At 37.4% G+C, this 25,179-nt stretch overlaps 4 protein-coding genes across 5 annotated transcripts; 1 reads left to right on the top strand and 3 right to left on the bottom strand.

Annotated features, from left to right (window-relative positions):
• Positions 1-446: 446 nt before the first annotated feature.
• sall2 (spalt-like transcription factor 2) lies at positions 447-9,306 on the bottom strand. Its single transcript, XM_043253688.1, has 3 exons — positions 8,859-9,306; positions 2,173-5,700; positions 447-2,008 (listed from the first exon to the last, which is right to left on the bottom strand). The coding sequence occupies exon 2, from the start codon at positions 5,408-5,410 to the stop codon at positions 2,759-2,761; it is 2,652 nt and encodes an 883-aa protein (XP_043109623.1). The 5' UTR covers positions 5,411-5,700; positions 8,859-9,306; the 3' UTR covers positions 447-2,008; positions 2,173-2,758.
• A 2,306-nt stretch (positions 9,307-11,612) lies between these two features.
• LOC122325453 lies at positions 11,613-14,638 on the bottom strand. Of its 2 annotated transcripts, XR_006247303.1 has the most exons (5): positions 14,424-14,638; positions 13,091-13,795; positions 12,285-12,971; positions 12,020-12,166; positions 11,613-11,989 (listed from the first exon to the last, which is right to left on the bottom strand). XR_006247303.1 is itself a non-coding variant. In XM_043220507.1 (4 exons), exons 1-4 carry the CDS (start codon positions 14,458-14,460, stop codon positions 12,090-12,092), a joined length of 1,506 nt encoding a protein of 501 aa, XP_043076442.1. In that variant the 5' UTR covers positions 14,461-14,638; the 3' UTR covers positions 11,613-12,089. The 2 variants fall into 2 exon arrangements, 1 of the variants encoding a protein (XP_043076442.1); XM_043220507.1 differs by having other exon boundaries at positions 11,613-12,166.
• A 1,934-nt stretch (positions 14,639-16,572) lies between these two features.
• Positions 16,573-19,709, bottom strand: LOC122325443 (GTPase IMAP family member 8-like). The gene is made up of 5 exons (XM_043220495.1): positions 19,585-19,709; positions 19,100-19,346; positions 17,813-18,511; positions 17,011-17,691; positions 16,573-16,925 (listed from the first exon to the last, which is right to left on the bottom strand). The coding sequence occupies exons 2-5, from the start codon at positions 19,131-19,133 to the stop codon at positions 16,807-16,809; spliced, it is 1,533 nt and encodes a 510-aa protein (XP_043076430.1). The 5' UTR covers positions 19,134-19,346; positions 19,585-19,709; the 3' UTR covers positions 16,573-16,806.
• trim110 (tripartite motif containing 110) lies at positions 19,707-24,950 on the top strand. Its single transcript, XM_043220524.1, has 8 exons — positions 19,707-19,829; positions 20,788-21,281; positions 21,712-21,807; positions 21,949-22,185; positions 22,598-22,620; positions 22,752-22,897; positions 23,110-23,381; positions 23,820-24,950. The coding sequence occupies exons 1-8, from the start codon at positions 19,766-19,768 to the stop codon at positions 24,090-24,092; spliced, it is 1,605 nt and encodes a 534-aa protein (XP_043076459.1). The 5' UTR covers positions 19,707-19,765; the 3' UTR covers positions 24,093-24,950.
• Positions 24,951-25,179: the final 229 nt, after the last annotated feature.

Below are 25,179 nucleotides of genomic sequence, written 5' to 3'. Positions count from 1 at the left end.
TGTTAGCGAGCTTGCGCACGTGACCCTAATAGGTGTAATTCCTAATCATTTTTACACAGGTTTAGTACTCATTTTAAAACCCATACATACAATTTGGACGTCACACCAATATCCCTAGACACACATACACAGACTATACTCTGCTTTTTTCTGTCTTCCTTATGTGCCTCTGCATGGTTGTCATGGTGCAAGAGATTAGAGGCCAGTCCTCAGACAGATTGTCAACGCTTCCTCCAGTTTCTCCCTCACTGCGCTTGATGTGGCACATACAGAAGCATTGCAGAGGAGTTTGATTGTGTTAGGGAGTGAACAGATTAGGGATGCCTGTATGTGAAGAAAACTGTTTTCCTCAGACCACCAAGGAAGAATAACATCACTGTAGATGAGATTTATACTCTAAAAACAACAACAAAGAGTGTGCGTGATTAAAAGAACTGCATATTTGGTTTCTCGTCATGAATACACTGTTTTTTTATTTCCTTTTTTAGCTGTACCATGAAATTACAACTCACAGTCAGACTCATACACCCAATTCATTTCTATGGAAGGTACATGTAAAAGTATCCAGACAAAGAACAAACATCACCAAAGAAACAAACATTTCCACCAAGAAATATAGAAAGGGTTACCTTTTTAAGCTAGATAGTGGTTCATCTCAGAATCAGTCAATTTATTTCTATCTTTTTCAATAGCTACACTGACAATATTAAAGTAACAAGAGCTTACACTGACATACAGGCTTGTTAAACAATCTTATCCGACTCTTTAGTCTAGTTGGTGTTAAGAGCAGTATATTGTCTAATACTGTACAGCTGGACAGGACAAACATGGACACAATGGACATAGGTTGACAGGTCATATTTACAGTTTGGTGTTTTGGTGCTTTCCAACTGGTAAATTATTAAGTAAAAGCCTGAAGGTTTAGTACAAGTCAAGAATATTTTATGTGAATTTACATAATGTAAATTTTATGAAGTTTTTAAAATATCAGCTTGTTAAAAGCACTTGTTCACAGTTGGTTTGCAAGAAAACAATTTAACATTCACTTCCTCTTGGCTGCAGCTGTACCATTTGTATTAAGTGTCTTAAGTAGGGTATATTTTTAAACATTTGAGCTTAAAACTGATACAAGCAAAGGTCGATGATGATTTGTGAATGGCTGCCCTGGAACAAGGTATCGACAAGGTGCTTTTTAAATAAGTAGCATATTTCTTCATTTGAAATACACTCCTTTCAAATTTTACCATCTTTTTTGGATTTTAATTGGAAACACAGCAATGTTCTTGTAAAATGTGTAATGTAAAATGTTCTTTAAGAATAAAGAAGCAGTATACCAATACAATAGCTCTTAGTGAGGAAAATGATCAATTATGTCATCATTGGCTTTGGTAAATTTTGGTCTGTTCCTCATCCAAAGCTACTGTTCAAATCCTTAGCTACCTTAAGGTCACCACTTTGGAAAAGTAAATGAATCCATCTTAACTTACGCAGACAAAATAATTTACATTTATCTAAAAGAACATCACATAATATTCAAGGAAGTACTATAAGATATTTAGACATCATTACATATATTAAAATACTCAATACAGGTATTTTAATATAAAGGATCTGGGTTAAAGATCAGGGACATTTTTTTTTACAAGCAAGAAATAACCCTCTATGTGTGTACATGTGTGGGTTTTTTTTTTCACTCTAGAGTCATAGTCCATAATATCCTTCACGTTTCTTCCCTTTTGTCAGCTATTAAATTCATCTTAATACATTTTTTTCTGATTCCTTTAATAGGATTTAGGGGAGAGCTCTCTGATGCTTGCTGATGTTCCTGGAGGGCTTGTTTAAAAAAAAAAAAAAAAAAAAAAAAAAACCCTCACTGATGTCCTGGTGGCAGGAAGGTTGCAAGGTGGTGAGTTTGTGAGCGCTCATGATGCAAAGCTCTCTCTGGGCCCTTGGTCTTTGCAAGAGCCCGGGGTGCCTTGACAAATCCTCCATGGTGCTTCATGTGCCCCTAGAAGTTATAGTAAGAGATGTTCTTTAATTGTCATGTAACTTTCAAAATGCATCGAGACAATAAAGAATCTCTTGCGTAACTAACATTGCACCATGTTAAACTGCATGCTCACATTATACGATAATAATTCTTTAGCTTAATATATTCAAAATGCCACTCACCTTAAGTCCACTGCGACTTGCATACTCTTTTCCACATTCAGAACAGTGGTAGATTTTTTTCTCTGGCATTGGAGGTGGAAGACTGGGAGTCAGTGATATGCATACAGTTGATTCAGTTCTGTCCATTTCAGCTGCTGTTGTATCTGCTTTATCCTTTGCAGTTGAACTACAGTGAGCTTCCTTTATGGTCTTTTGCACATGTGTGTCACGATCCTCAGTCTCATCCTCATTTGTTTTGTTTACAGTGTCTGATACCATATCTGCATTAATACTCAAATCTGGAGCTGTCCTTTGTCCATTCTTTGGTGTTTTATGCATTTTATCTTCCATCTTTTCTTCATTAGGGAACTCTTGGGGGATTATTTTGGATGTTTGGAGAAGGCTTTGGTCAGGCTCTTCTAAATGCACTGTATGAGAAGATACACTCTCAGATCTCAGCGCAAGGAGAGAAGGTGGTGTTGATTCTGGATGTGGTAGAGGAACTCTGGGTGCATTATGGGCTTGTATACTAAGAAGATCTTCCAGATTTGATCTGGAACTGGAGCAAAGTATAGGTGAGACAGATCTGTTTTCACTGCTTTCACAGTCATTTCTTTGCGGACTTTCTTTGTTTAGACCAGGAGAGCTGGAAATCTTTTTTATCTTCCAAGAAGGCAGTGTTGCTGGAAAGTTCAAAAGATAGCTTATCAGTGACCTCAGGACCAGTGGTTGCTGATTGGGTGGTAGGGGGGACAAGGGAGGGTGCAGACTCCACTGGAGAAGGTGCACTGAGTGAGAGTTCGGGTGGATCAACTCTGAATGTTGGAGGTGAATGGGGGGTTGGATTCAGCAATGGGTCAGGGCTTAGGTCTAAAGGTGGAATAGGACCCGAGCTAAGTGATGCAGGTAGGCTGGAGGTCATGGCACATGCTGTAAGAGCAGTACTGACAGCCAGGGATTCAGTATGTCTAGAATCCGTAATAGTTTGTAGATCATTTAGTAACTGGACATCTGTAGCGCTAGGGCTCATCTCTGAAGCAGAGAGCTCAATAGACTCGGAATGGGACAAAGTATCACAATCTGTTGAGGTATCGGGCATGTGCTCTGGTGGTAGCTGTCCTCCTAAGTGCATACGGATATGATGTTGTAGCACAAGGGCATTGGTAAACTTCCTTTGACATAAGGGGCAAGAATTCTGGGCACGGCTGTTTGGTGGGCGAGCACGGTGGGTAGCAAGGTGTGCTCGAAGGCTTCCTTTAGTTGAGAAGGATCGACCACATAACTTGCAGGGGAAGGGTCGCTCACCTAAATGAGTAGCCTGGTGCAAACGTAATGCTCTTGGGCAGCTTAGCACCCGCAGACACACACTACACTGATTAGGGGCAAGTGTCCCAGCAGAGTGCATAAGTCCCAGGTAGGGTGACTCCTTGCTGAAGAGGGATGATGGTATTTGGATCGTAGATGATGGAAGTGATGTGACCACATTTGTACTTGTGCTTGTGCTCATTAAACCACTGCTACTATAGCTTAATGATCCTGCTACACTATGGCTGCTGGTAGACGTCTCCCCTATGGATGAAACCCAATGTGACTGACCTTGTGGTTCTTTCTCTAACTTTTCGACCAGTCTTTGCAGCTTTGATGTGTCTGAGGTTGGGGCTGAGATGGATGGGGTAGTGGATGATGCTGTGAACGGGAAAGTGATGTGTTGTTGTTGGGATGGCAGGAAAGATCCAGCTGGAGTTGTTGGCCTGAGAAACCCATGGCCTGCATGATGCTGAGCGGATGATGTTGGGAAGAAGATTTTGGGTAAATTGGCAAGCTGCGAGTAAGCAGAATGCGGGAGCAGAGTAGGTATTGGTGGGGTGTTCTCATCAAAGCGTTTCACTCCTTTATACACCCCAGCAATGGAGGAGGTGGATGAGGCAGGGGCTGAGAGAAGGGTGGAGGCCAGAGAAGAAGGTGACGAGGATGTGATTGAGGAGGTAGTGGAAGTAGAGGCTGCAGCAGCCGCAGCAGCAGCCGCACGGTTGAGCTGAAGGAGGGAGTGTGCAGTGGTCAGCAGGGCCAAATCAATACTTGGAGGAAGAGACGAAGTTGTAGCACGTGTTGAGGGAGTAGTTCCCTCAAGGCTGTCACCACGCAGATCATCCTCTTGCTGTTTTTGTTGCCTCTGAGTAGCATTTGTATTGGTGGCGATTTGTGCATTTGATTGCATTTGTGCTGACCCTCCCATTGATCCACCAGTTACAGATGCAAAAAGCGAACAGGGAAACAATGAAAAAGACAGTTCAGGGTTTTGTTCACGATGCCGCAAAAAGTGGACCTTGAGGTTCCCTCGTGTCGTGAATCGACTGAAACATACAGGACACTGGTAAGGGCGCTCCCCTGTGTGTGAACGTAAGTGTATTTGCAGGGATGAATCGCTGCTGAATAGTTTCCGACAAAATCGGCATGCATGCTGCATACGCCCCGACGATGACACAGTTGTACCTCCTTGAGCAGGGAGTTTTGGATCCTGTGAGGGGGCTGAAGGGACAGCAGCTACTGGCATAGATTGGTTTGGGAAGGTCACACCACTGTGTCCACTTGCTCCCATGGTGGATGATTTTTGCGGTGGAAGGCCGAGAGAAAGTGTGAGTGGATAGTTTGAGGCAGCAGCTGTAGACATTGATGAGGACGTGGAAGCACTTGTATGACTGGTGAAGCTTGCTGGAGTAACTATGCCGCTGTCATACTGTGCTTTATGGGGGCGTAAGACATTCAAGAGAGGGTGGTTGTGTTTGGAGGATTTTGAGGTGGTCTGAGGGGGAAGCAGGGATGAGAAACAGGCCAAAAGAGGAGCCACAGAGGTAGGGGGAGGTGATGACTTTGGTCGGGAGGGTCTGGGGTTGTTAACAGAACCTTTTAAACAGAGCTGTGGCAGAGATGGTAGTGTAAATGGTTTTGAATCCACCTCACAAGATCCTCCTCCCAATCTCAACACTTGCCTACAGATTTCTTCGGTCATCTGCATCTGATGAATTTGCCTCTGCTGCAGCACACGTAGCTCCTCCAAGATGAAAGCGATACTGACAGGTGCACATGCTGGAGCTGAGGGGACTGTGCTTGGGCTGGAAGAGGGTGTAACTGGACTTGGAGGACCCTGAGGCACAGAACTAGGGCTTCCAGGGTGTGGAGGCACACAGAGAGAAGCAGCAACAGAGGAGGATGAACAGGAGGTTGTGGTTGCTGACACACCTAACTTTGGAGAAGCCATGGGTAAGTGGGTGTGGTTGTGGGTAGAGAGCACAGTTGCAGTGATACACTGATTAGTAGAGTGGGAAATTTGGAAAAGCTGAGACTCTGTGAGGTTTGAAGGAAATTTTTTGGGCTGGTTAGGGATGTGAAAAACGGGATGGCTGGCTCTTGTCAGAGAAGGTGCTGTGAACCTATCAACTGGTGAGCTTGGGTTTAAGGAAGATTGACGGCTTTGAGTTGAGTGTGAGGAAAAGCAGGAAGAGTTCTTTGCAAGAGTAGAGGTGAGGGACTTCACTGCCAACTGCTCCTCTAAAAAAATCAGAGAGAAACTATTTATGCAAAAATGTATGCCATGCAAATAATTGATTATTACTATACTTCTGATACTGGTCTAATGTATATAAAGCAAGTTCAATAAGGTACAAGGAAAAGACAGCACCTGTTCCGCCTATTATGTAATTTCTTAAATAGACATTCTAAATGTATTACTTTAATGAAAACAAATGAATGTATTACATTGCATAATTTAAACTAGTGATTAGGAATTGAGTAGAGAAAATAGATTGTACAAATTGTATTACACAATTAGTTTTGGAATTTTTAATTTTACTGCTCGTTGTTTGCCACATTATTGTTTTCATTGGACTTGTAAAGCCGATAAACGCATTAGCCTTACAAACCTCTAAACCAAATTTGAAACCTTTAGTACTTTCAATTTCTTTAGGTTGTTGTCATCTTTATTGCTTTTCAATTGTTTCCACTCACTGCTTACACAAGCATCACCAGGGAAACATAACATATGTAGAGTTTACCTCTGGCTGACCTTGTTAGAAACACTGTATTTGTATTAAAAAGGCCAACCAAAGTGTAGTATTGCTTTGCTCCCATAAATGCCACCTACTGTGCCTCTTAAACTCTCACTATCACCCTTCACCAACATCTTTTTAATATTATGTATCTATTATTATAGGCCTATCCTATATAAAATATAAAGATCATAATGCACACTGTTCATTCCCCCTCCCCTTTTTTTTTTAGCTAGACTTGTACATTGCTGTCTCCTTCTAGATTACTCTCTCTCTCTATCCCCTCACTCCCTCTGATCTGAAATCCCATCCCTCTACCAGCTTACAATGCTTTAGCACCGTTAACAGCCAACTTTGTTTCCACAGCAACAATGAACATGGACAATGAACCTCACCACAAAATTCCCAAGCCCCTTCACCAACCCACCTAGTCTGAGTAAGTGAATATATGCTATTACATCTCATATATTTAAACAAATCTTCTGTCCTAACTCAGCGAAGCCTGAAAGGTCAGTGAGTCTTAGTGCCATTGTCAACCACTTAAAAAAAGCTAGATTGCCTAAAATAAGTGACCTTCAGCATCAGAGCTGTATCCAGAAGACATAAAGAGCATGAATACAAACTGCTTAGCAATACATACACATGCATATACTAGGGAAAGATGCAAGTTTCCTGTACTTAAAGAACTTTAAAATTTAAGTCACAGATCAACACACTGTTATGCATGTACTTCCTGGCAGTTAATGCCTGAGTGCACGACCACAAAGCCTCACGGAGACAATGAAGTCTCATGCCATTCCCGTTAAGGCACTCAAGTGTCTCCTTCTTTTTCAGAGTATTCCACCTTTTTCCACAACCTATTTCTAATCCCCTTTTTAAAATCCAGTTCAGCATATTACACATCCTTTCATGTTCACTTTGCTATTTGTTCTTCTTTTTTTTAAACATTCTCAATACCCATACATATAATATCGTGGGTGGTCTAAATTCCAAGCTTGGGTCAGAAGATGAAAAGTTCTAATTGGACATTCGGTGGAAGCTGTTGGGATGTAACTGTGTCCAAATAATACAAAAATTCCTTTTATTTCTACTTTTGTTTTATTTTACTTTTCTTAAAATGAGATCAAATATGGTAAACGTATATCTCAAATGACATTTGCAAGACGGCTCACTGACAGAAACAATGGAGCTCTCTTACTGAACAGTAAAACATTTCTCACCATGTTGAAGTAGCCACGAAGTGTTGAGGATGGGGCTGAAAAAGTGCTGAGGTCTTTTCTGTTTCCGGCGTGACATGATGCAGGGGAAAGTCAATGGCTAATTGGCCCATGGGTTGAAACAGATTGAAAATCTTTCTCTTTAAGCTAAATTATAGTAAATCTTACTGCATCAGTTCTGAGAAACAATCAAAAATCCATGTTTCATTTATATAGAGAGCTACAAGGCCAAATGCCAGGTGCATACATGAGCAAGCAATGTCTCAAAAGTGAACTAAGCACTTGGCAAACTAAATCTGTGTCTATTCAATGTCTAACTAAAATCCAAAGACAACTCTCCACCTCCTTTTCCCCGTTTCTCTCTCAAACACAGCCTCGGCTTGTTCTCTCTGCATTTGCATTCAAATAACGCAGAACACCACCTACTCATGCATATACCCCTCCTTTCCCTTACACCCCCAAGTTTTAAGGCGTTCCCCTGACCCTTTTTTAAGTCTCAGTAGTATTCAATAATTAGACACCAGGTAAGAGCTTGAAGAAGTAAGATAAATAAAAAAAAAGTGCAATTTGGCAAACACTACAAACATTCTATTTAATATATTTCATATATATTATTGTATGGCTTACTGCAAAGACTCTGTAAGGGCACCACATGTATTCAAAGTTAACATATTGTATTATGTTTATTTTAAAATGTCATATTATGACATTAAACTTTAAACTAAAGTCATGCATTCAACAGGCCGGCATTAACTTCATTAGAACTTAGAAGGGCTTGCAGAGGTAATCTTATTTCAGTGGCATTGCTATATTAATACAGTTAATGCCTAATAATAGAATTTGAAACGTTCTACATTTAGACCATCTGTAATATGTCCTGTTTTCAGTAGCATAATCTGTAAAAGTAAATGATATTTAATTTAGAAAACCATTAGGCTACACGTCCTTGCACTCAACAGAATTATGTATTTCATGTACACGTGCTTCTTTCTTTCTTTAATTTATTTTCTTTATGTTTTTATTGTTATTTTTAAATGATTTGGCTTCAATGTGATTTGGTTACGCACACATTCCTTACATACGACTCACTATTATATCATGTGTCAAAACGTAAGATGACCAAAGAACATATTTTTCAACGCCTAAATTTTTTTTATATTTATTTTATTAAAATGATAATCATGCCAAAACACAAAGAAGTGTTTAGCTTGCGTGTCAATACACGCTATAATACGCCTCATAAAATTCATGTTCAAATGTCATAATTACGTCAGCCAAATCCACGCGGAACTACAGCTCTACTGTACGCGCGACCTGTTGCGTCCTCCGGCGCGCTCTATGATCATCATAACCAATTATGATTCATATTTCTTATGACTACGCGAAATGCTTTCACGTCTCTAATATTTTGAGTGTACAGATTGTAAATGGTACAAACACTTACCAGCAGACGATAATCTTTCACGGCTGTTTTCAAAATTAGGATAGATTACGTCGTACAGTGTCTGGGTCGTAATATCATCATTGCTGTTCCGGCATTTTGCCACCGTGATGCGCAGTCGGCTTTGACAGAAGGCAGCTCGACATCTAAATTATTTATTTGCTGTACTGTCGTTACACTGTATATTCTGTTGTAGTCGTGACTGATCACTTCTCACCCATTGTTCAGTGTTTGGTTTGATGGCACATTGCGATTTCGTAAAGAGATATTTCGCTATTCCTGTCATTCCCATAGTCCTCCCCTCCCTCGCTGCTCTGCTTCCTTTGTATTTGGTAAAATGGCCCTCTCCCCGGCCTGAGCCTTTGTTGAGCACACTAACGCTGCAGCATCGACGGATGTCTGTCTGTGTGTCTGTCGGTCCAATCCGGTTTCTGTCTCTGCAGAGTAATTAACGAGCCATTACGAGTCGTGTTTGTCCTTTAACTCCCTAAAGAGCGAGGCCTTTGCTGTTCGTTTTCTTTTTAGATTACGCAATTGGAATTTTTAATAGATTATTGTTTTATTTATAGGCAGGCTAATAATCCCTACTACAAGAAAATGCCCTTTCTACGAGCATGGTGTAGGTACATAAATTCCCTGGTTGTTCTCGTTGTATTTCACATCTTTTAGCTACAAAAATTTAATTGTTAGTTGCCACAGACTTACTGTTAGAGAGCTGTTTTGTTTACAGTAGTACTAAAACACTGAGTGGCTACGTTGCTAACAAATTGCTAAATAAGGACTACAACTACCACAAGGATGTGAGTTTATGTGTTTGATGACTTGGACAACAGTTGTAGTCCATGAATAACAGCTTGTTAGAAACCTGTGTTTAGAAAACATGTCTTCACAAACATATATATGCAGTGCTGTAGAGAAAAGTGTAAAAAAAAAAAAAAAAAAGGAAATGTAACACTTTTTTTTTATTTTATTAACCAAATTTTTAAATTCATATAGGCCTAAAACTGATACATGGCAAAACTATAATCTAAGAAATCATTTAGATAAACGGTAGTGTACTATACTTTTTTGAAAAAAAAAAGTATAGTAAAAAAGTATATACAAAATAAATTGAAATTGGAACTTATAATAAAATAATCACTTAAAATGTTGTTTTAAATGTATGTTTTATTAATAGCCAAAACATGTTGCCAAAACATGATTTCTGATATATCAAGGCAGCAAAATTAAATGGAATAGGAAAAGAACAGACAAGATTATTACCAGATCATTTAGTTTTTATTAATTCCAATCAAAAATGTATGGCACAGATGGGAAGCAAATCTTTCTTTACCATCTGAACAATTATTGATTAACATACAATTATGATGTAAACACATTTGTCAATTTTGTAAATGAAATATAGCATTAACATTTTTTGGTTTAGTTTGACAATTATATTTTATCACAAGTTGTTATCAATCAAAAATGCAATCTTAACCCATATGAGTAGATCTGACATTATGTTGAGCTGATGGTATAAATAAGTTTAATTAATTACAAGAATTAATTAAAAAAGTTTAATATGTCATTACTTAGCTATACATATGAGTATGGAAAATGAGTGTATACTAATGAAAGAAGAAATAAACAAATCCTTATAATAAAAATATAATCACATTTAACTTATTTCATGCACAATACTCATTGTCTTCGAAGTCTACTCAAAAGTAAATGCATTAACACAAATCTTTTCAAGAAATAAATTATACAGATTTTTACTTGCAAATAAATAGCTGTGTTGTAGAGTTCCTCTGCAAGCCATCAGTGTCTTCTGAAGTGCCTTCTGAGCATTCTGATGAAGTTCTATAGTTAAACAAATTTCCCCACATTCAGTAGTTTTACTTTAAAGATAGGCTAAACTTTTGTGATTTTTTTTTAATATGAAAGATCAAAAAGATAAACAGTGCAGATGTATTTCCGCACTTAGCTCACTATCATCCCCACCTGCCTTCATCATGCATCACAGACTGTTCATATCAGTTTGTAGCTCTTGAAGTTTTCTTAATTGTGCTTTTAATTGCCTTGTTTCTGAATTCTAATTTGTACATTTCTAGAACATTAACCATGATAAATATATAAAACCTTTTTGTCTCTGCTTTCATGCATACTAAATGTGTCTCTGACATTGATGAACTGGTTTATTAGCTTCTTGATGAGTACTTATAGCTCCACCCCCTGACTGCTTTGCAAGGGTTTTAGACAATGTTTTTTGAGTAACCAGCATTTTTTTTCCACTTTTATTTATTCTAATGGAACTTTGTACTGAAATGAAAAGGACACTTATAATCAAAAGTTATAATCTCAGAGTAACAAACAGACCATAACAGTTTTCTTGCTTTTACTGGTGTTTTTTTGTTCTTTGTTAAGATAAAACAAAACCTACCTTTGAAGCATGTGAAAAAAGAAAATGTTAATAAATAATGTAACCAACATAATACAAATCTTTTCCTGCAAACTGTTATTTTAAAAGTTATCCAGAGCTAGGTTTTTATTTTATTTGGCCTTTATATTAGTTCCTAGTTCAGTTTTTTTACTGCTTGCTTTTAATGTCCAGCCTTAGTGATGATATCTGAGATCTGTTGTACCCAGTATTTGCATGTATAATATATGCCACAGATCATCTTTAACAGATGATCGATGAAGAAACAACAGTGATGACAGGCAAGATGGAATTAACTAGGTTTCTAGGTTTTGAAGAAAAAAGTCAAACAACAGTATTTGTTGTCTGAATTTATTTTATTTAAAAGAACAAATTATACAAAGGTCCAGCACTCCATTGTTGGAGCAAATATATACAATCTACAATATATAATCAATTGCACAGGTGTATTTTCAGTCACAAATTAAATTTATGTCAATAGATACTTCAATGTAAAATAGATTGATAAACTAAAAAACGTTTTCCAAAGATCACTTACAATTAGTTTAGACCCATAATATGATTGAACATTGAACATTAAAAATAATATGAGTAGATTTGTAATGAGGTTGTGCTAATAGTTTAAATAGTAATGGTGAAAACAAAAGTCAAGCCCATGTTTACAATTTTAAACAAAACTTACATGTGCAAGTCAATGAAATACCATCCTGCCCTTATTACTTGGTTGTGAGTATTTCATGCCCCTCTAAAAATCATCAGATATCTTAATTTATTATGATGTCTTCTGAAATATCTTTTGACTGATATGTCGGCTAAATTTCTGATAAGGTCCTGTAGTTAGACACAGTTTCGTTTTTTTCAAGCCATTTTGTGACGTAGTCAGCATGCACTATAGGAAGAAATATGATAATTAAATTAATAAAACTTTGTATAAACAATTATATTACTGACAATTATATTATAGAAAAATGTAATCTATTTTTAAAGGAGTTTATCAGGCTACTTACTAAGAGGTGGATCCAGATTAAAGCTTCCTCTCTCTAACTTGTCTTGCTCTGACCAGTTAGATCCACAACCGCTGTCGGTCTCCTCCATTCCTGCTTCTACAGGTGTCAGGAGCTCTTTGTTTTCTCTTGCCATCATCTCCACTTTCTCCATCAACTCTCTCACCTGTTCTCTATCGTCCTGCTCCATGTAGTTCAGTACGTGATACCTGTTTCCACATTTATTGATCAGCCACTGCAGAGCTTCTCCTTCACTCTCAATGTGTTCTTCAATAGTGGAGGTTCCCATCCAGTCACCCCCACTGAACACCACTATACAGTACTTCCAGACATTTCCACCCAGGAGCTCCATGTGCTCCTTGACAGACCTCCTTTGAGCTTCAGTGAAGGCGACACCAGACTGCAGAACCAGCAAAACTGCATGAGGTCCTGGTGAACACATACTAACACTTGACTTGATCTCCTGCTTGACTGACTCTGAAGTCTCCTTTACAGACGCGTACGGCCACCATCCAGGAGTGTCAATTAAAATGACTTTTCTCTTGTCAACCTCTCCATCCCTCATCACACACTTTTTGGAGTTGCTAAACTCTTGTTCGATTTTCAGGATGGTGTCCATCACTGAGGTCTTCCCAACAAATCTGCCACCCATCAGAACAATCCTTAACTCTGGATAACCACAACTTCTCTCTGCCAGAGAAAGAGAGACAGTTCATAAATAGTAACATTCATCTAGGTTCACATTGCCTGCATAATTCCATCTGTATTAATTGTAAATTGCTGTTAAACGTTTTTTTTTTGCACTATACCTGTTAGAAGTTCTTTTAAGGTTTGCATCTTTGTTTTTACTTCGTTCTCTCTCTCCTTTGCTTGCTTCTTCACAGTGTTTCTCTTTTCCTCTATATCTTCAAACTGTTTGTTGTTAATTTGTAAGCACTGTCCTTTGTTCCCTGCTATCAGTCTCTCTATCTCATGAAACAGTTCTTCCACATTTATTCCCTTGCTGTCAGTATAATTGAAAACCTGAACTCTGTTCCCACACTTTTGTATAAGAATATTAAGCTCTGTCCCTGCTCTCTCAATCAGCTGTTTGTTATCTACATCTCTCTTCTTTGTGTTAATATACATGAGCAGAACGATGGTGTGGTTCCAGATCTGCTCACCAAGAATCTCCATGTGCTCCACCAGACTCTTTAGGTGCATGTCTGTGAATGTTTCATGTAGATTGATGACTAGAAGAAAGGCATGTGGATCAGGACACAGTTTTAAACTGTGCACAATCTCCATCTGTATATACTTTGTACTCTCTGCCAGTGTGAAACTCTTCCACCATCCTGGTGTCATTACCAAAGTAACAGACCTGTTCTGATTTGTACTTTGTTTCATTTCACTCTTGACTATCTCTTTACCCACTTTCCATTTAGTATGACTAAGGATGGTATTAGCTGCAATGCATTTGTATTCTCCTTTGCTACCTATTATAATGACTTTTATTTCTGTTTGAGCTGTACAGTCTGCAAGAGAAAATAAAGGAATCTGTAATTATCAATTCCAGTTAACAGCAAACATTGATTAAGGCCAAACATTATATTTTATCATGTTTAAGTGTTTACTCAAATTTGTAGATTGTGTATTTTCCATGTGCTTGTGGATTGTCAAATTAAAACTTTTTTTTATATAAAAAACCTGTATAAACACAATACTGGACAGATTCAATGGTGCAGTTTGCCTGAGCATTAATGTGAGTTTACAAGATTTCCAAGCATACTATTATAAAAACAGAAACTTGAACAAAGAAAATCTCTTAATCTTTAATATCTAAAGACATTGTGGAGATGTTGCTTTGGAAATTAAAACCTTCTGTTTTTTTCTAATGTATACAAAAAGTGATGTCTGTCATCGGTGTAAAGTAAATGGTTTTGGCCTTACAATAATAATTTGTACTTCTTGGGAATAAAATCTGGGATATGTTCAAACATTTTTTCAGTCTTTGTACAGCAATGTACAATAATATTATCTATAAATATTCAAAAATATATTTTAAATAATTTTGTGTCAGATCATCCACTTTTTAAAAGTATATATTATACAAGGTTTGTGTCAAACTTTTCAATATGTTTGTACAGTTAAAAGTAAACTCACTGTCATGACAATCAGAGTCCCCTTCTGCCTTCATCATGCGTCACAGATTGGGAGTTTGAAGTACTTGATGTTCACTTCGCTGTCTTTCTGAAGTGGATTTCTTTTTTTCTCACTGTCAGTCTCAGATTTTTTCTTTCTTTCTTTCTTTTTATATAAATTATGAATCCGTAAGCATTGTTGGTTCTTGTGCTCATACCACAAGTGTGTCTGTGTGGATTAACTTGATGAGCTGGTTTATCAGTTTCCTGGAAACATAGACATAGCTCCACCCCGTTGTTGTTTTTTTTTTTATGTTTTTATTTTTTGGAACAGATTTATGCAAGGATTTGTTACAAGTAATCTTTCACTTTTACTTTTGTAGTGTAATACGGCTCTGAAATAGTTTGCAGTGTATTGTATTCACATTGCAGCTGCTGTTGTTTTCATTAGTGTTAACATTCAGAATGCATTTTAACATTTTAAAGGTTGATGTAAACAAACAATATTTCTGTGATTTAAGGTTTTTGGTTGCATAGTAACTTTGGTGTGTCTGATGACATTTCTTTTTTTTTTAAAAAAAAAACACCTTTACCACATAACCATTGCACATTGTGATAATTAAAGAAATATAAATCTTCAGCGCTCCACTTGTACACACTGAACACAAAAATAATTTAAATTTGTGTGACTTTATTTTATTATTGCACAAACAATATGAATGGAATTGGCATGATGTTGAACTAATTACAAAAGTAAAGTCAATATTTAAAATAAAACAATGTTGTTTTGCAAGTTAATAATTTTATGTAGTTGTTCGTGTCTGCATGAAAGTTTAGTAGATATAGATACACTTTGTTTTCTTTATTTTTAAAATTCAGTTTTCTGTATTTACCTAAATAAATGTTTAAATATTGTGACGGGGTGAAGGAAACACACAGCAAGGAGGTCTCATAAACAATACCCTGGAGGGTGGATTTATTGAATAAACAAAGAACGATACGGGTGAGTCAGTGTCCATAAGTGCTGAAGCGGTGAGTCTCTGCCAGGGGTGAGGGCTGGTCGGTTCACATGCTGCTGTCTGTAAGAAAATGGCGAGACCACGTTAGTAGCTGCTTGTCGAGAGTACATGCTCAACCTTCTGGCATGCCTCGTGGCTTTTTCAAGCCGGCAGGTAATGAGCAGCAGCTGTGACCGATCAGCCGGTGATGGGTGTGTCCAGGTGCTCTTCGTTGGTTTCCAGGGTGACGCTGATGGTAGTTCGGGACACTCGTCAAATATTTAAATGCATTGCACAAATGGCTATTTCTTTCTCTTTTCTATTTCTGTTACAAGCTACAACGGGTAGTTTGTAATAATGTTTTTTTAATTTGAGTGGTACGGGTAGGTTTTTGCAGGTAATTCGAGCATGGCACTGGGTCATTACTTCACGTCTGAAAACAAAGCTGTTCTCATTCGCATGGCCTCATTTGGCTGAGGATTCGGCAGGAAGCGCATCATTTAATTACAGCCTACTCTTATAGCAGCTGTAATAATTAAGTGTAAAAATTATTTTGATGGCAGATTGTAATCTAGAAAGGATTATATGTAACCTACTATTAGTAGCACAATTTATTGTAATGCTTTTTCCCCCAGTTGTGTTCCCAAGTGTGGCAGACCTATTACTTACTTGTTCAGATGACAATATCCGGTGAAAATCTGGATTGAGTCTTATATTCCAAGTTGTAGTTTAGGATTCCCACCGAAGCAGTGACTGACAGCTACACATTCAACTCATTAGATTCATCCACACCGGAGCACAGCCCATGCATGGGATATTATTTCGCAAAGGAACTCCAATACTACGTTTTCAAACGTAAATCACGACATAGAGGCAAAATTTACGGACTGCAGGTAACTGCAGGCACTATGGGAAGAAATATGACAATACAATTTTTATAAACGCATTTTAAATAACCAGCAAAACTGCACGAGGTCCGGGTGAAGACTTTTATGAGCTGGTTTATCAGTATCCCGGAAACACTTATGTATCTGAACATTTGGTTTGATATACTCAAAATATATTCATGGGAAAAAACACTCAAAGTATGTTTTATTCATTACAGATATTTTAACAAATTACACCAAAAAAACAAACATAAAAATGCAACGAATAGAATGGGAAGAAAACAAATTAATATTATAACATTTAACATTTATTACATTGTTTTTACAGTGATGACAGGTGTTATACTAACGAATAAGTTGGTAGATTTTGTAAGAATACACTCAAAAGCATTTTAAGAACAAATAGTTTTTTAGAATAAGAAGAAATCTGTAGCACTCCTGGAGCAAATATGTACAGATTCACACAATTTGCAATTGCAATTTGCAATTTGCACAATTTGTTATTTTACAGCTGAAAACATCATTGATCTTGATTTAGTGTGACATCTTCTGAAATATCCTTTGAAAACTCTGATAAGGTCCTGTAGTTAGACACAATTTCTGTGTTTTCAAGCCATTTTGCAACATATTCTTCATTCACTATTGGAAGAAATTTAAAAAACATGTTTTACTGATTGAGAGTAACCAAATTATTGTGTTAAAGTGAGTTTATCAGGCTACTTACTTTCAGGGGGATCCAGATTAAAGCTTCCTCTCTCTAACTTGTCTTGCTCTGACCAGTTAGATCCACAACCGCTGTCGGTCTCCTCCATTCCTGCTTCTACAGGTGTCAGGAGCTCTTTGTTTTCTCTTGCCATCATCTCCACTTTCTCCATCAACTCTCTCACCTGTTCTCTATCGTCCTGCTCCATGTAGTTCAGTACGTGATACCTGTTTCCACATTTATTGATCAGCCACTGCAGAGCTTCTCCTTCACTCTCAATGTGTTCTTCAATAGTGGAGGTTCCCATCCAGTCACCCCCACTGAACACCACTATACAGTACTTCCAGACATTTCCACCCAGGAGCTCCATGTGCTCCTTGACAGACCTCCTTTGAGCTTCAGTGAAGGCGACACCAGACTGCAGAACCAGCAAAACTGCATGAGGTCCTGGTGAACACATACTAACACTTGACTTGATCTCCTGCTTGACTGACTCTGAAGTCTCCTTTACAGACGCGTAGGGCCACCATCCAGGAGTGTCAATTAAAATGACTTTTCTCTTGTCAACCTCTCCATCCCTCATCACACACTTTTTGGTCAGGTTCTTTAATTCTTTCTTTTTTAAGATGGTGTCCATCACTGAGGTCTTCCCCACAATATTGTCACCCATTAAGACAATCCTTAACTCTGGGAAAACTTTGTCTGCCAAAAAGAACATGAAAGTTCATGAAGAGTGCTTAATATTTAGTTGAAATCATATGACCTAACTTCATCTTCTATTAATTACGCAAAAAATATTTACCATTATTAAGATGCACTATACCTGTTAGACATTGTTTCAAGGTTTGCATCTTTGTTTTTACTTCGTTCTCTCTCTCCTTTGCTTGTTTCTCCACAGTCCATCTCTTTTCTTCCATATCTTCAAACAGTTTGCTGTCAATTTTAAAACCTTCATGGCTTTCTATCAGTCTCTCTATCTCATGAAACAGTTCTTCCACATTTATTCCCTTGCTGTCAGTATAATTGAAAACCTGAACTCTGTTCTTACACTTTTGTATAAGAATATTAAGCTCTGTCCCTGCTCTCTCAATCAGCTGTTTGTTATCTACATCTCTCTTCTCTGTGTTGTCATACATGAGCAGAACGATGGTGTGGTTCCAGATCTGCTCACCAAGAATCTCCATGTGTTCTAGTACACTGTTTAAGTGTATTTTTGTGAATGGTTTGTGTAGATTGATGACTAGAAGGAAGGCATGTGGATCAGGACACAGTTTTAAACTGTGCACAATCTCCATCTTTAAATACTTTGCACTCTCGGTCAGTGTGAAGCTCCTCCACCATCCCGGTGTCATTACCAAAGTAACAGACCTGTTCTGAACTGTAATCTGTTGCTTCTTACTCTTGACTATCTCTTCACCCACTTTACAATCTTCCTCACCAATAATGGTATTAGCTGCACTACGTTTGTACTCTGCTTTACTGCCTATTATAATGGCCTTTATCTCAGGAAGAGCTGGGCAACCTGCAAAATAATATTAAAGAACCTGTAATGTTCACTTGTAATAAGCAAACTTTAACAAATGTGCATATTTTAGGTGTATAGTCAAATGTAGAAATGGTATATTTTGCATGTGCATTTGGATTGTGTATGCTATTTTGCAGTTTGACTTGCATTATTGTGTTTGCTTTTAGATGACAAATCAAATTACATTATTACATACTTTTAACAACATTAAAACATGGACTTAACATCCTTTATTTAAAGACATTGTAAAGCTGTTGCTTTGAAACTCGATGGAAACATGCAGGTTTTACTTTCACTATATAACCACAGTGAGATCTCATTTGTATTAAGTAAAAGGTTTTGGCCTAACTATGTTGATTTGTACTTCTTAGGAACAAATCCATGTACAATCCTAGTGATGTTTATACATGTTTTCATCCACTGAATAACACTGTGTACATAGTGACTTTGTATATAAATTGTTCAATTCTTTAAATTTAAGATAAGAGACGATATTTTAAAGACTGTTAAATGATTAACTGTTGGAAAATTATTATATAGATTTGTGTCAAACTTTTGAACATGTACAACATGAAGAAAACTCACTGTCAAGACGATCAGATTTCTCTTCTTCCTCCATTATGCATCACAAACTATCAGTTTGACGTTCTTGAGGTTTGCTTCAATATCTTCTGTCTCTCCTTTTTTTCCTCTCTCAATGTTCTGTTAGTTCTTAGTCTTTCTCTGGTGTCTCTATTTTATATTAGTAAAAATAATGAATCTTCAAGCATGTTTTGTCTGTTTTTGCGCAGGTGATATGTCTCTGTACTTGACAAACTGGTTTATCAGCTTCCTATAACAAAAGTACACATAGTGCCATGTTTGTAACTTTTAGACAAGGAAGTTTGAGTCACAAGCATTTGATTATCTTTAGTTTTTTTCTGAACTGTCTGTATTAAAATTAAAAGAACTTGTGATTTGTAACCGTAATATCTAACATATAACAGAATATTATATCTTGATTTATTTTAGCAAACAGTGTTATTTTAAACAGTGGTATTTATTTGTTTTCGTCTCTTCCCTTCACTCACCTTATGATTGCTTCTGTAAAGAACAGGTCATGTGATGGCTTAGCCGTTCTCTGTATTGAGAGGTCAGTCAGTCTGATTAAGAAGACATTGCAGGATAAGCCAGCTTGCCCCACACGCACACAAACACAAATACACACACACACACACACACACAAACGCACACACACACACTCACTCCTACATGTACATTTGGGCTGTGATTCTGTATGAAATCATCCTTCACACAAGGCTAAAGGACGAAAAAGGTAAGTCTTTTCAGTTTTATAGGTTATGTATCTCAGTGCTAACCATGTAATTGTAACCAGCTTCATTCATTCCAATCAAGAAGCCACTGAGAAGTTGATCTCTTCATTTCCCAGTTGCCTGGGACGGTTATTGCTTTCAAGGGAAAACTTACTTAGTGCAAATTTAGGTGTCGTTTTTGTGTGATCAGTGTTGCAGAGCAAAATTGCAAAAATAGTGACAGATTTAAAACAGCTTCCCCAAATGCTCCTCTCATCTCCCATTGTTAATCAAACAAATAGTCTCATTCTAAAATCATGGCACTGAATGGGTTAATGTAACTAGGGTGAGCTGGTCAGATACTACAAAACAACTGCTAACTCTAATAATGTCACAGAGCCAGTGTTTACACTTTTTGGAGGAATCAGCTAGCATATTAATAAAAAAATAACAATAAACATAACCTTTTTTATAATCATTTATTGACTTCAATAGAGACTCACTGGAGATTACCTTATTTATCCTGTAGTCAAATAGAACGGATTTCTAAAAATAGTTGTTTGGGAGACAGATTAACCAAATAGTAGAGCTTAGTTTGTGTCAAATAGGTCTGTATTAATCCGTGTAGCATTTGACTTCTTATGAGTGATCAGTCATTACCTTTCAGTAAGTGCACACTTTTTTATATTGTATTTTGAGTCATGCATATTTTATAAACTGGAAGTAAATGACTAAATAATTTAAAAGCATTTTAGGAGCAGACATAAATGAAATGATATAAAAAAAATTATTAATTTAATTAAATATACAAAAAATTACATTACAACAAAACATATAGTATCATCCCAAACTTATGCTATTGATTGAGTCGGTGTAGCTGTGTTTGTCTGGTTGGGATACTCAAACTTCACTGTTTTGGTAAATGATGACAAAATAGAATATTAAATTACATTTGTTTACATGTGTATAATACATTTGCAGCTGCTGTAGGCTCAATGGAGGAAGAGCACACATGCCCCATGTGTCGTGACCTCTTTGGTCGATCTCAACCGTTTCCCTGTGGCCACAGCTTTTGCCTGCCCTGTGCACAAGAGGCCTGGAGCCAGAGCACCGGCTGTGGCAGGCGAAGATTTGTATGCCCACAGTGCCTGGAGGAGCAGAAGGTGGTGGTATGTGACTGCTGTCCAGAAGACGAGGGTAATGAGGCCCAAGCTGCAGTGAAGACCTGCCTGCGATGTGAGATCTCTCTGTGTGAGCAACATCTGCAGCCACATCTGCAGCGGCCTGCTTACAGCACTCACCTGTTGGTGGAGCCACTAATGGACGTATCCCACCACAGGTGCCCTGCCCATCAGGAGGTATTCCGGTATTACTGCATGGATGATAGGGAGTATGTTTGCCCAGATTGCATTTTAGAAGGACAGCATGCTCAACACCAAGTCAAAGGGGTGAGGAAAGTGGAGGAGGAATACAAAGTAAGAACTGTTATACTGTTTCTTGAGAAAAAGTCGTCTTTTGAATTATTCAGTTAATCTTATTTTAATTCATTGTTGTAATCGTACACACTTGTAGCACAGTTTTAAAGTGCCCCTATTATGGGTTATGAAATGTTCTTATATTGGTTTTGGGAGTCCCAAACAATGGTTGACATGCATGCAAGGTCAGAATGCACTTTCATTTTCTTATAATATGTTTAACAATTAATGTTTCCAAACCCCTGCAGTATGTTTAAATTTCCACTGAGAGCTGTGTTACACACTGCATCAAATGGAATTTTCAAAAATCCATAATAGGGTCACTTTAACATTTACTGCACTTTTGGTATCCTTTACGTTTATGAACGTATAGCGGAAGTCTCAGACATTCACAAGAAACAACTGTACTGTAATTCTGTACTGTGTCTAGGTCAAATTACAGAGCCTGTTTGAGAAAGCAGAAGAGAAAGTGAAGCAAGGTGAAAAGATGCTTGAAGAGCATCAGAAAGCTTGTCGCAGCATCATAGTAGGTTTAAGCCTTTTTGGCGTCTCAAATTCAATCAAACTAAATATTCCTAATCTGAAATATAAGGACTACTGTACTGGTTCTCATAACTGAAAACAGCATGCATGTGTTACATATTCTGTGTGTGTGTGTGTATTTAAGGAGGGTTCCTCTGTGAGTGATGTCTCCCAGGTGTTACAGATGGGTTCAGCCCTGCAGGCTCAGGTGGGCCGACTGGTGTCAGCTGTAATAAATATCACAGAGCAGGAGAGACAGCAGGCCATGGAGAGGGTGCAAGAAGAGTGCTGCAGAGTAAGAGAAGATCTGAACCAAACTGAGAGCATTCACCGCTTCTTTGGCTCCCTGCTGGATGAGAGCGACCCCTTCCTGCTTATTTGGGTACGAGGATTGTTTTTTAGATTAAACGCATATTGAGCCTCATTCACCATATTCTGAAAAAAGCTATTTTATTAGTTATTATTTTGTAAATACATTCTATTTAAATAATGGATATCTGTATATATGCATATAATTTAAATAAAAAAAACATTCTAGTAAAATATGACATATCAAGCTCATTTTTTTAACGTTGTTGAAATTTGGATGTCTATAACAATACAATAAAGCCATATTATGTGTCTATTTGATTTGATATTAGCTGTTGCTAAATCACTTGCTAAAATGAGCGTTGCAAGACATAATACAGGACTTTATCGAATGCTTTCTCTGACTACACAAAACACGCAATTTGATTTAAAACCTTTACAGATGCCATTTCGATTAAAGAGATTAAAATCCAGACTTTTCACAGGTATTCCAAACAGAGGACTCACAGTAAGTCTTTAGATAAACTGTGATTGTTTTAGTGAGTATTATAGCAATATCTTGTGATTTGTGCGTTCAGTTGTATGTTAGTGTGAATATCTTTTACTGTATTAGCTGTATTACTGTATTCTTCTTTGTAGGATGATGGCAGATATCAACTCACCTCTGTTCACACCACCTCAGCCCAGCATGGATAAGAAACGTGTCTTAGAGAATGTTGAAAATAAATATAGAGAATTCATAGCTGAAACCCTGCGCTGCTTAATTGAACTCAAGAGAGATCTCTGTAAGTAGGGCTATTAATATTAATACAGTTCTTGATGGGCTATGATCCCACATTTAGATTTTTTAAGTAATATAACTCTTATTATTGATTCTCAGCTAACCTAAGCATGAAAAAAAAATCAATAGGCCTATTTTCAGTTTTTATCATTTATCTTGTTTCATAGTGCCATCTAGTGGCTACATTTCTAACTGCTACGTCTCTTTGTTATCTAGTAAGCAGCCCGTTAACATTGGACAAAAACTCAGCCCATCCTCTCTTAAACATCTCTGAAGACTTACGGACAGTGATGAGGGTCAAAAAACGCTTGTCCGTCCCTGAGCATCCTGACCGTTTTGACCACTGGTCTCAGGTGGTCTCCAGTCAGATATTTTCTTCAGGAACCCATTACTGGGAACTAGAGGTGGAGGGTTTCTGGGATATAGCAGTGACCTACCACACCATTGAGAGAAAATCAAAAGAGGGCACAGCCTTTGGCTGCAACAAGGTAGATCGTAACCCTAATACATTCATTTTTTGACAAGCAATATGATGATCCCTCTTCTTAAAATATAAATACACCCAGATATTGTAATGTATAAAGACTCATGCTTACAGTGAAAAAATTTAGAAAAAAATATGTTTCCAGTTACTTTGATGTGGTCCCTTTTTGTGTATGATTTTTGCTCTAAGTATTTAAATCAATTTAAAATGAATGTCATCAAATTTATATTAAATGATATTAGTAGTAGTAGTAATACTAGCAATGTAAAAACTTTTTACACAATGTTTCTCTGAACGTTTCTCAAAAAACTGGTCTTAAATCAAATTATATGTAAGCTAAGTTTGTTTATTATTCTAGTGATATCATAGAAGCCTGGCCCATTTTACATTTTAATCCATTATGTTCTGTCTATTATGATTTTCTGTTATCTTACTTACTCAGATATCCTGGAGCCTGACACAGCAGCATGACAGGAAACTAGCCGCCTGGCATAACCGAAAGAAAACCCACCTCTCCACAAAAATGTCTGGCAAACATTTAGCAGTCACTCTAGACTATGATTCTGGCTCCATCACCTTTTCAGAAGTAGGTTCGTCGTCCACCCTGCTCCCTCTGCACAATTTCAGCACCAGATTCACACAACCCATCTGCCTAGGCTTTGGCCTCTACAAACCAGAGCTGAACAGCAGGGTCTCCATCCTCAAGAAAATATGACAGCGTTTACATCTCGGATTTGGGTGAAGACTGGAACTGACCGTGCTGTTAAAATTTTAATTTCATAAAGAGTTATATGCTTCTTGTGGGATGTATGACGCTCTGGCTGAAATAAATAGACTCAGCAAATGGTTATTTAGCTAGTTTTTTTTAGCATTTATTTCTCTTTTAGCTAGTGTCAAATATTTAGCATTAGGTATTTCATCTTAATTCTTTTTGAGGTGAACAGATCCAACGCATCTTCCTCCAATAACGGATTTTCAAAATTAGCAAAATATAAATCTCAAATATTTTCTTTTAGCTTGGTGCGTATATTGCCAATGCCCTTTTTTGAAGGCACTTAAATGCATAAAAGTGCAATTTAAAACGCATTTAAAATATTGAATAGTTTCCATATCAGCAGCCTTTCTCATCACAGCTCAAGAAAAACACTATAATGAATGGTTTTTGAATTGTGATGCACCATCAGCTCATGTGAATGGCTGTATCCATGAGCAAAAAATAAATAAAATACAATAAATAATGTACTCTCAAGTTGTCCTGCACTAGCTTTACAGCATAATCCACCACTGAGATTCATCTTTGTTCTTATAGTCTTGTTATTATAGACCTCAATGTTGGAAGCCCTTCCTTCAACAGCTAAGTTCATGTATACAGTACAGCCATTACTTTTGTTTTAAAGTACATGCGCAATTTTAAAATAGACCTTTAATGGACTGGCCATTCATTGAGGGTTTTTCCGCCTTTGACTCAAGACTCTGGCATCGTTTCCAGTACAGTTCACTCCTTTAATTTATTGTTTTTATTTCTTTTGATGTTCAAAAATAAAAAGTGCTGTGTGTATTTGAGAAATCTACACATTTTTGTTTATTGTGTTATTCTTTGTGCTCTTTGATGCTGTGATCCTCGAGGATCAGTGATGTTTTGTGGGACACTGAGTCCTGTGCTCTTCTATATGCTTTATACTCACTGTTGGCTTTCATTTATAGCTACAAATGCCAGTTTGGCCATGCTGTTTACATCAAAGAAAGATTACATGGATTATTAGAGAAAGTGAGAGAGGGAGAGAGGGAGAGAGAGAGGTGAA

Source organism: Puntigrus tetrazona, chromosome 2 (assembly GCF_018831695.1).
Source record: "Puntigrus tetrazona isolate hp1 chromosome 2, ASM1883169v1, whole genome shotgun sequence".
Taxonomy (NCBI): Eukaryota; Metazoa; Chordata; class Actinopteri; order Cypriniformes; family Cyprinidae; genus Puntigrus; species Puntigrus tetrazona.
The sequence above is the reverse complement of the archived record's forward strand: the minus strand, read 5'-3'. Positions and strand labels throughout refer to the sequence as shown.

What these genes read in the sequence shown, in the direction of transcription:
- trim110 (XM_043220524.1), top strand. Translation starts at nt 19,766, where the DNA reads ATGTACATTTGGGCTGTGATTCTGTATGAAATCATCCTTCACACAAGG. An exon ending in TTCCAAACAGAGGACTCACA is followed by an intron (nt 22,621 to 22,751) that starts GTAAGTCTTTAG and finishes TCTTCTTTGTAG; the next exon opens with GATGATGGCAGATATCAACT. An exon ending in CAGCCTTTGGCTGCAACAAG is followed by an intron (nt 23,382 to 23,819) that starts GTAGATCGTAAC and finishes TTACTTACTCAG; the next exon opens with ATATCCTGGAGCCTGACACA.
- sall2 (XM_043253688.1), bottom strand. Translation starts at nt 5,410, where the DNA reads ATGGCTTCTCCAAAGTTAGGTGTGTCAGCAACCACAACCTCCTGTTCA.
- LOC122325443 (XM_043220495.1), bottom strand. Translation starts at nt 19,133, where the DNA reads ATGGAGGAAGAAGAGAAATCTGATCGTCTTGACA. An exon ending in GAAATCTGATCGTCTTGACA is followed by an intron (nt 18,512 to 19,099) that starts GTGAGTTTTCTT and finishes ATTATTTTGCAG; the next exon opens with GTTGCCCAGCTCTTCCTGAG. An exon ending in CTTGAAACAATGTCTAACAG is followed by an intron (nt 17,692 to 17,812) that starts GTATAGTGCATC and finishes TCTTTTTGGCAG; the next exon opens with ACAAAGTTTTCCCAGAGTTA.
- LOC122325453 (XM_043220507.1), bottom strand. Translation starts at nt 14,460, where the DNA reads ATGATGAAGGCAGAAGGGGACTCTGATTGTCATGACA. An exon ending in GGACTCTGATTGTCATGACA is followed by an intron (nt 13,796 to 14,423) that starts GTGAGTTTACTT and finishes TTTCTCTTGCAG; the next exon opens with ACTGTACAGCTCAAACAGAA. An exon ending in TAATCTGGATCCACCTCTTA is followed by an intron (nt 12,167 to 12,284) that starts GTAAGTAGCCTG and finishes TTCTTCCTATAG; the next exon opens with TGCATGCTGACTACGTCACA.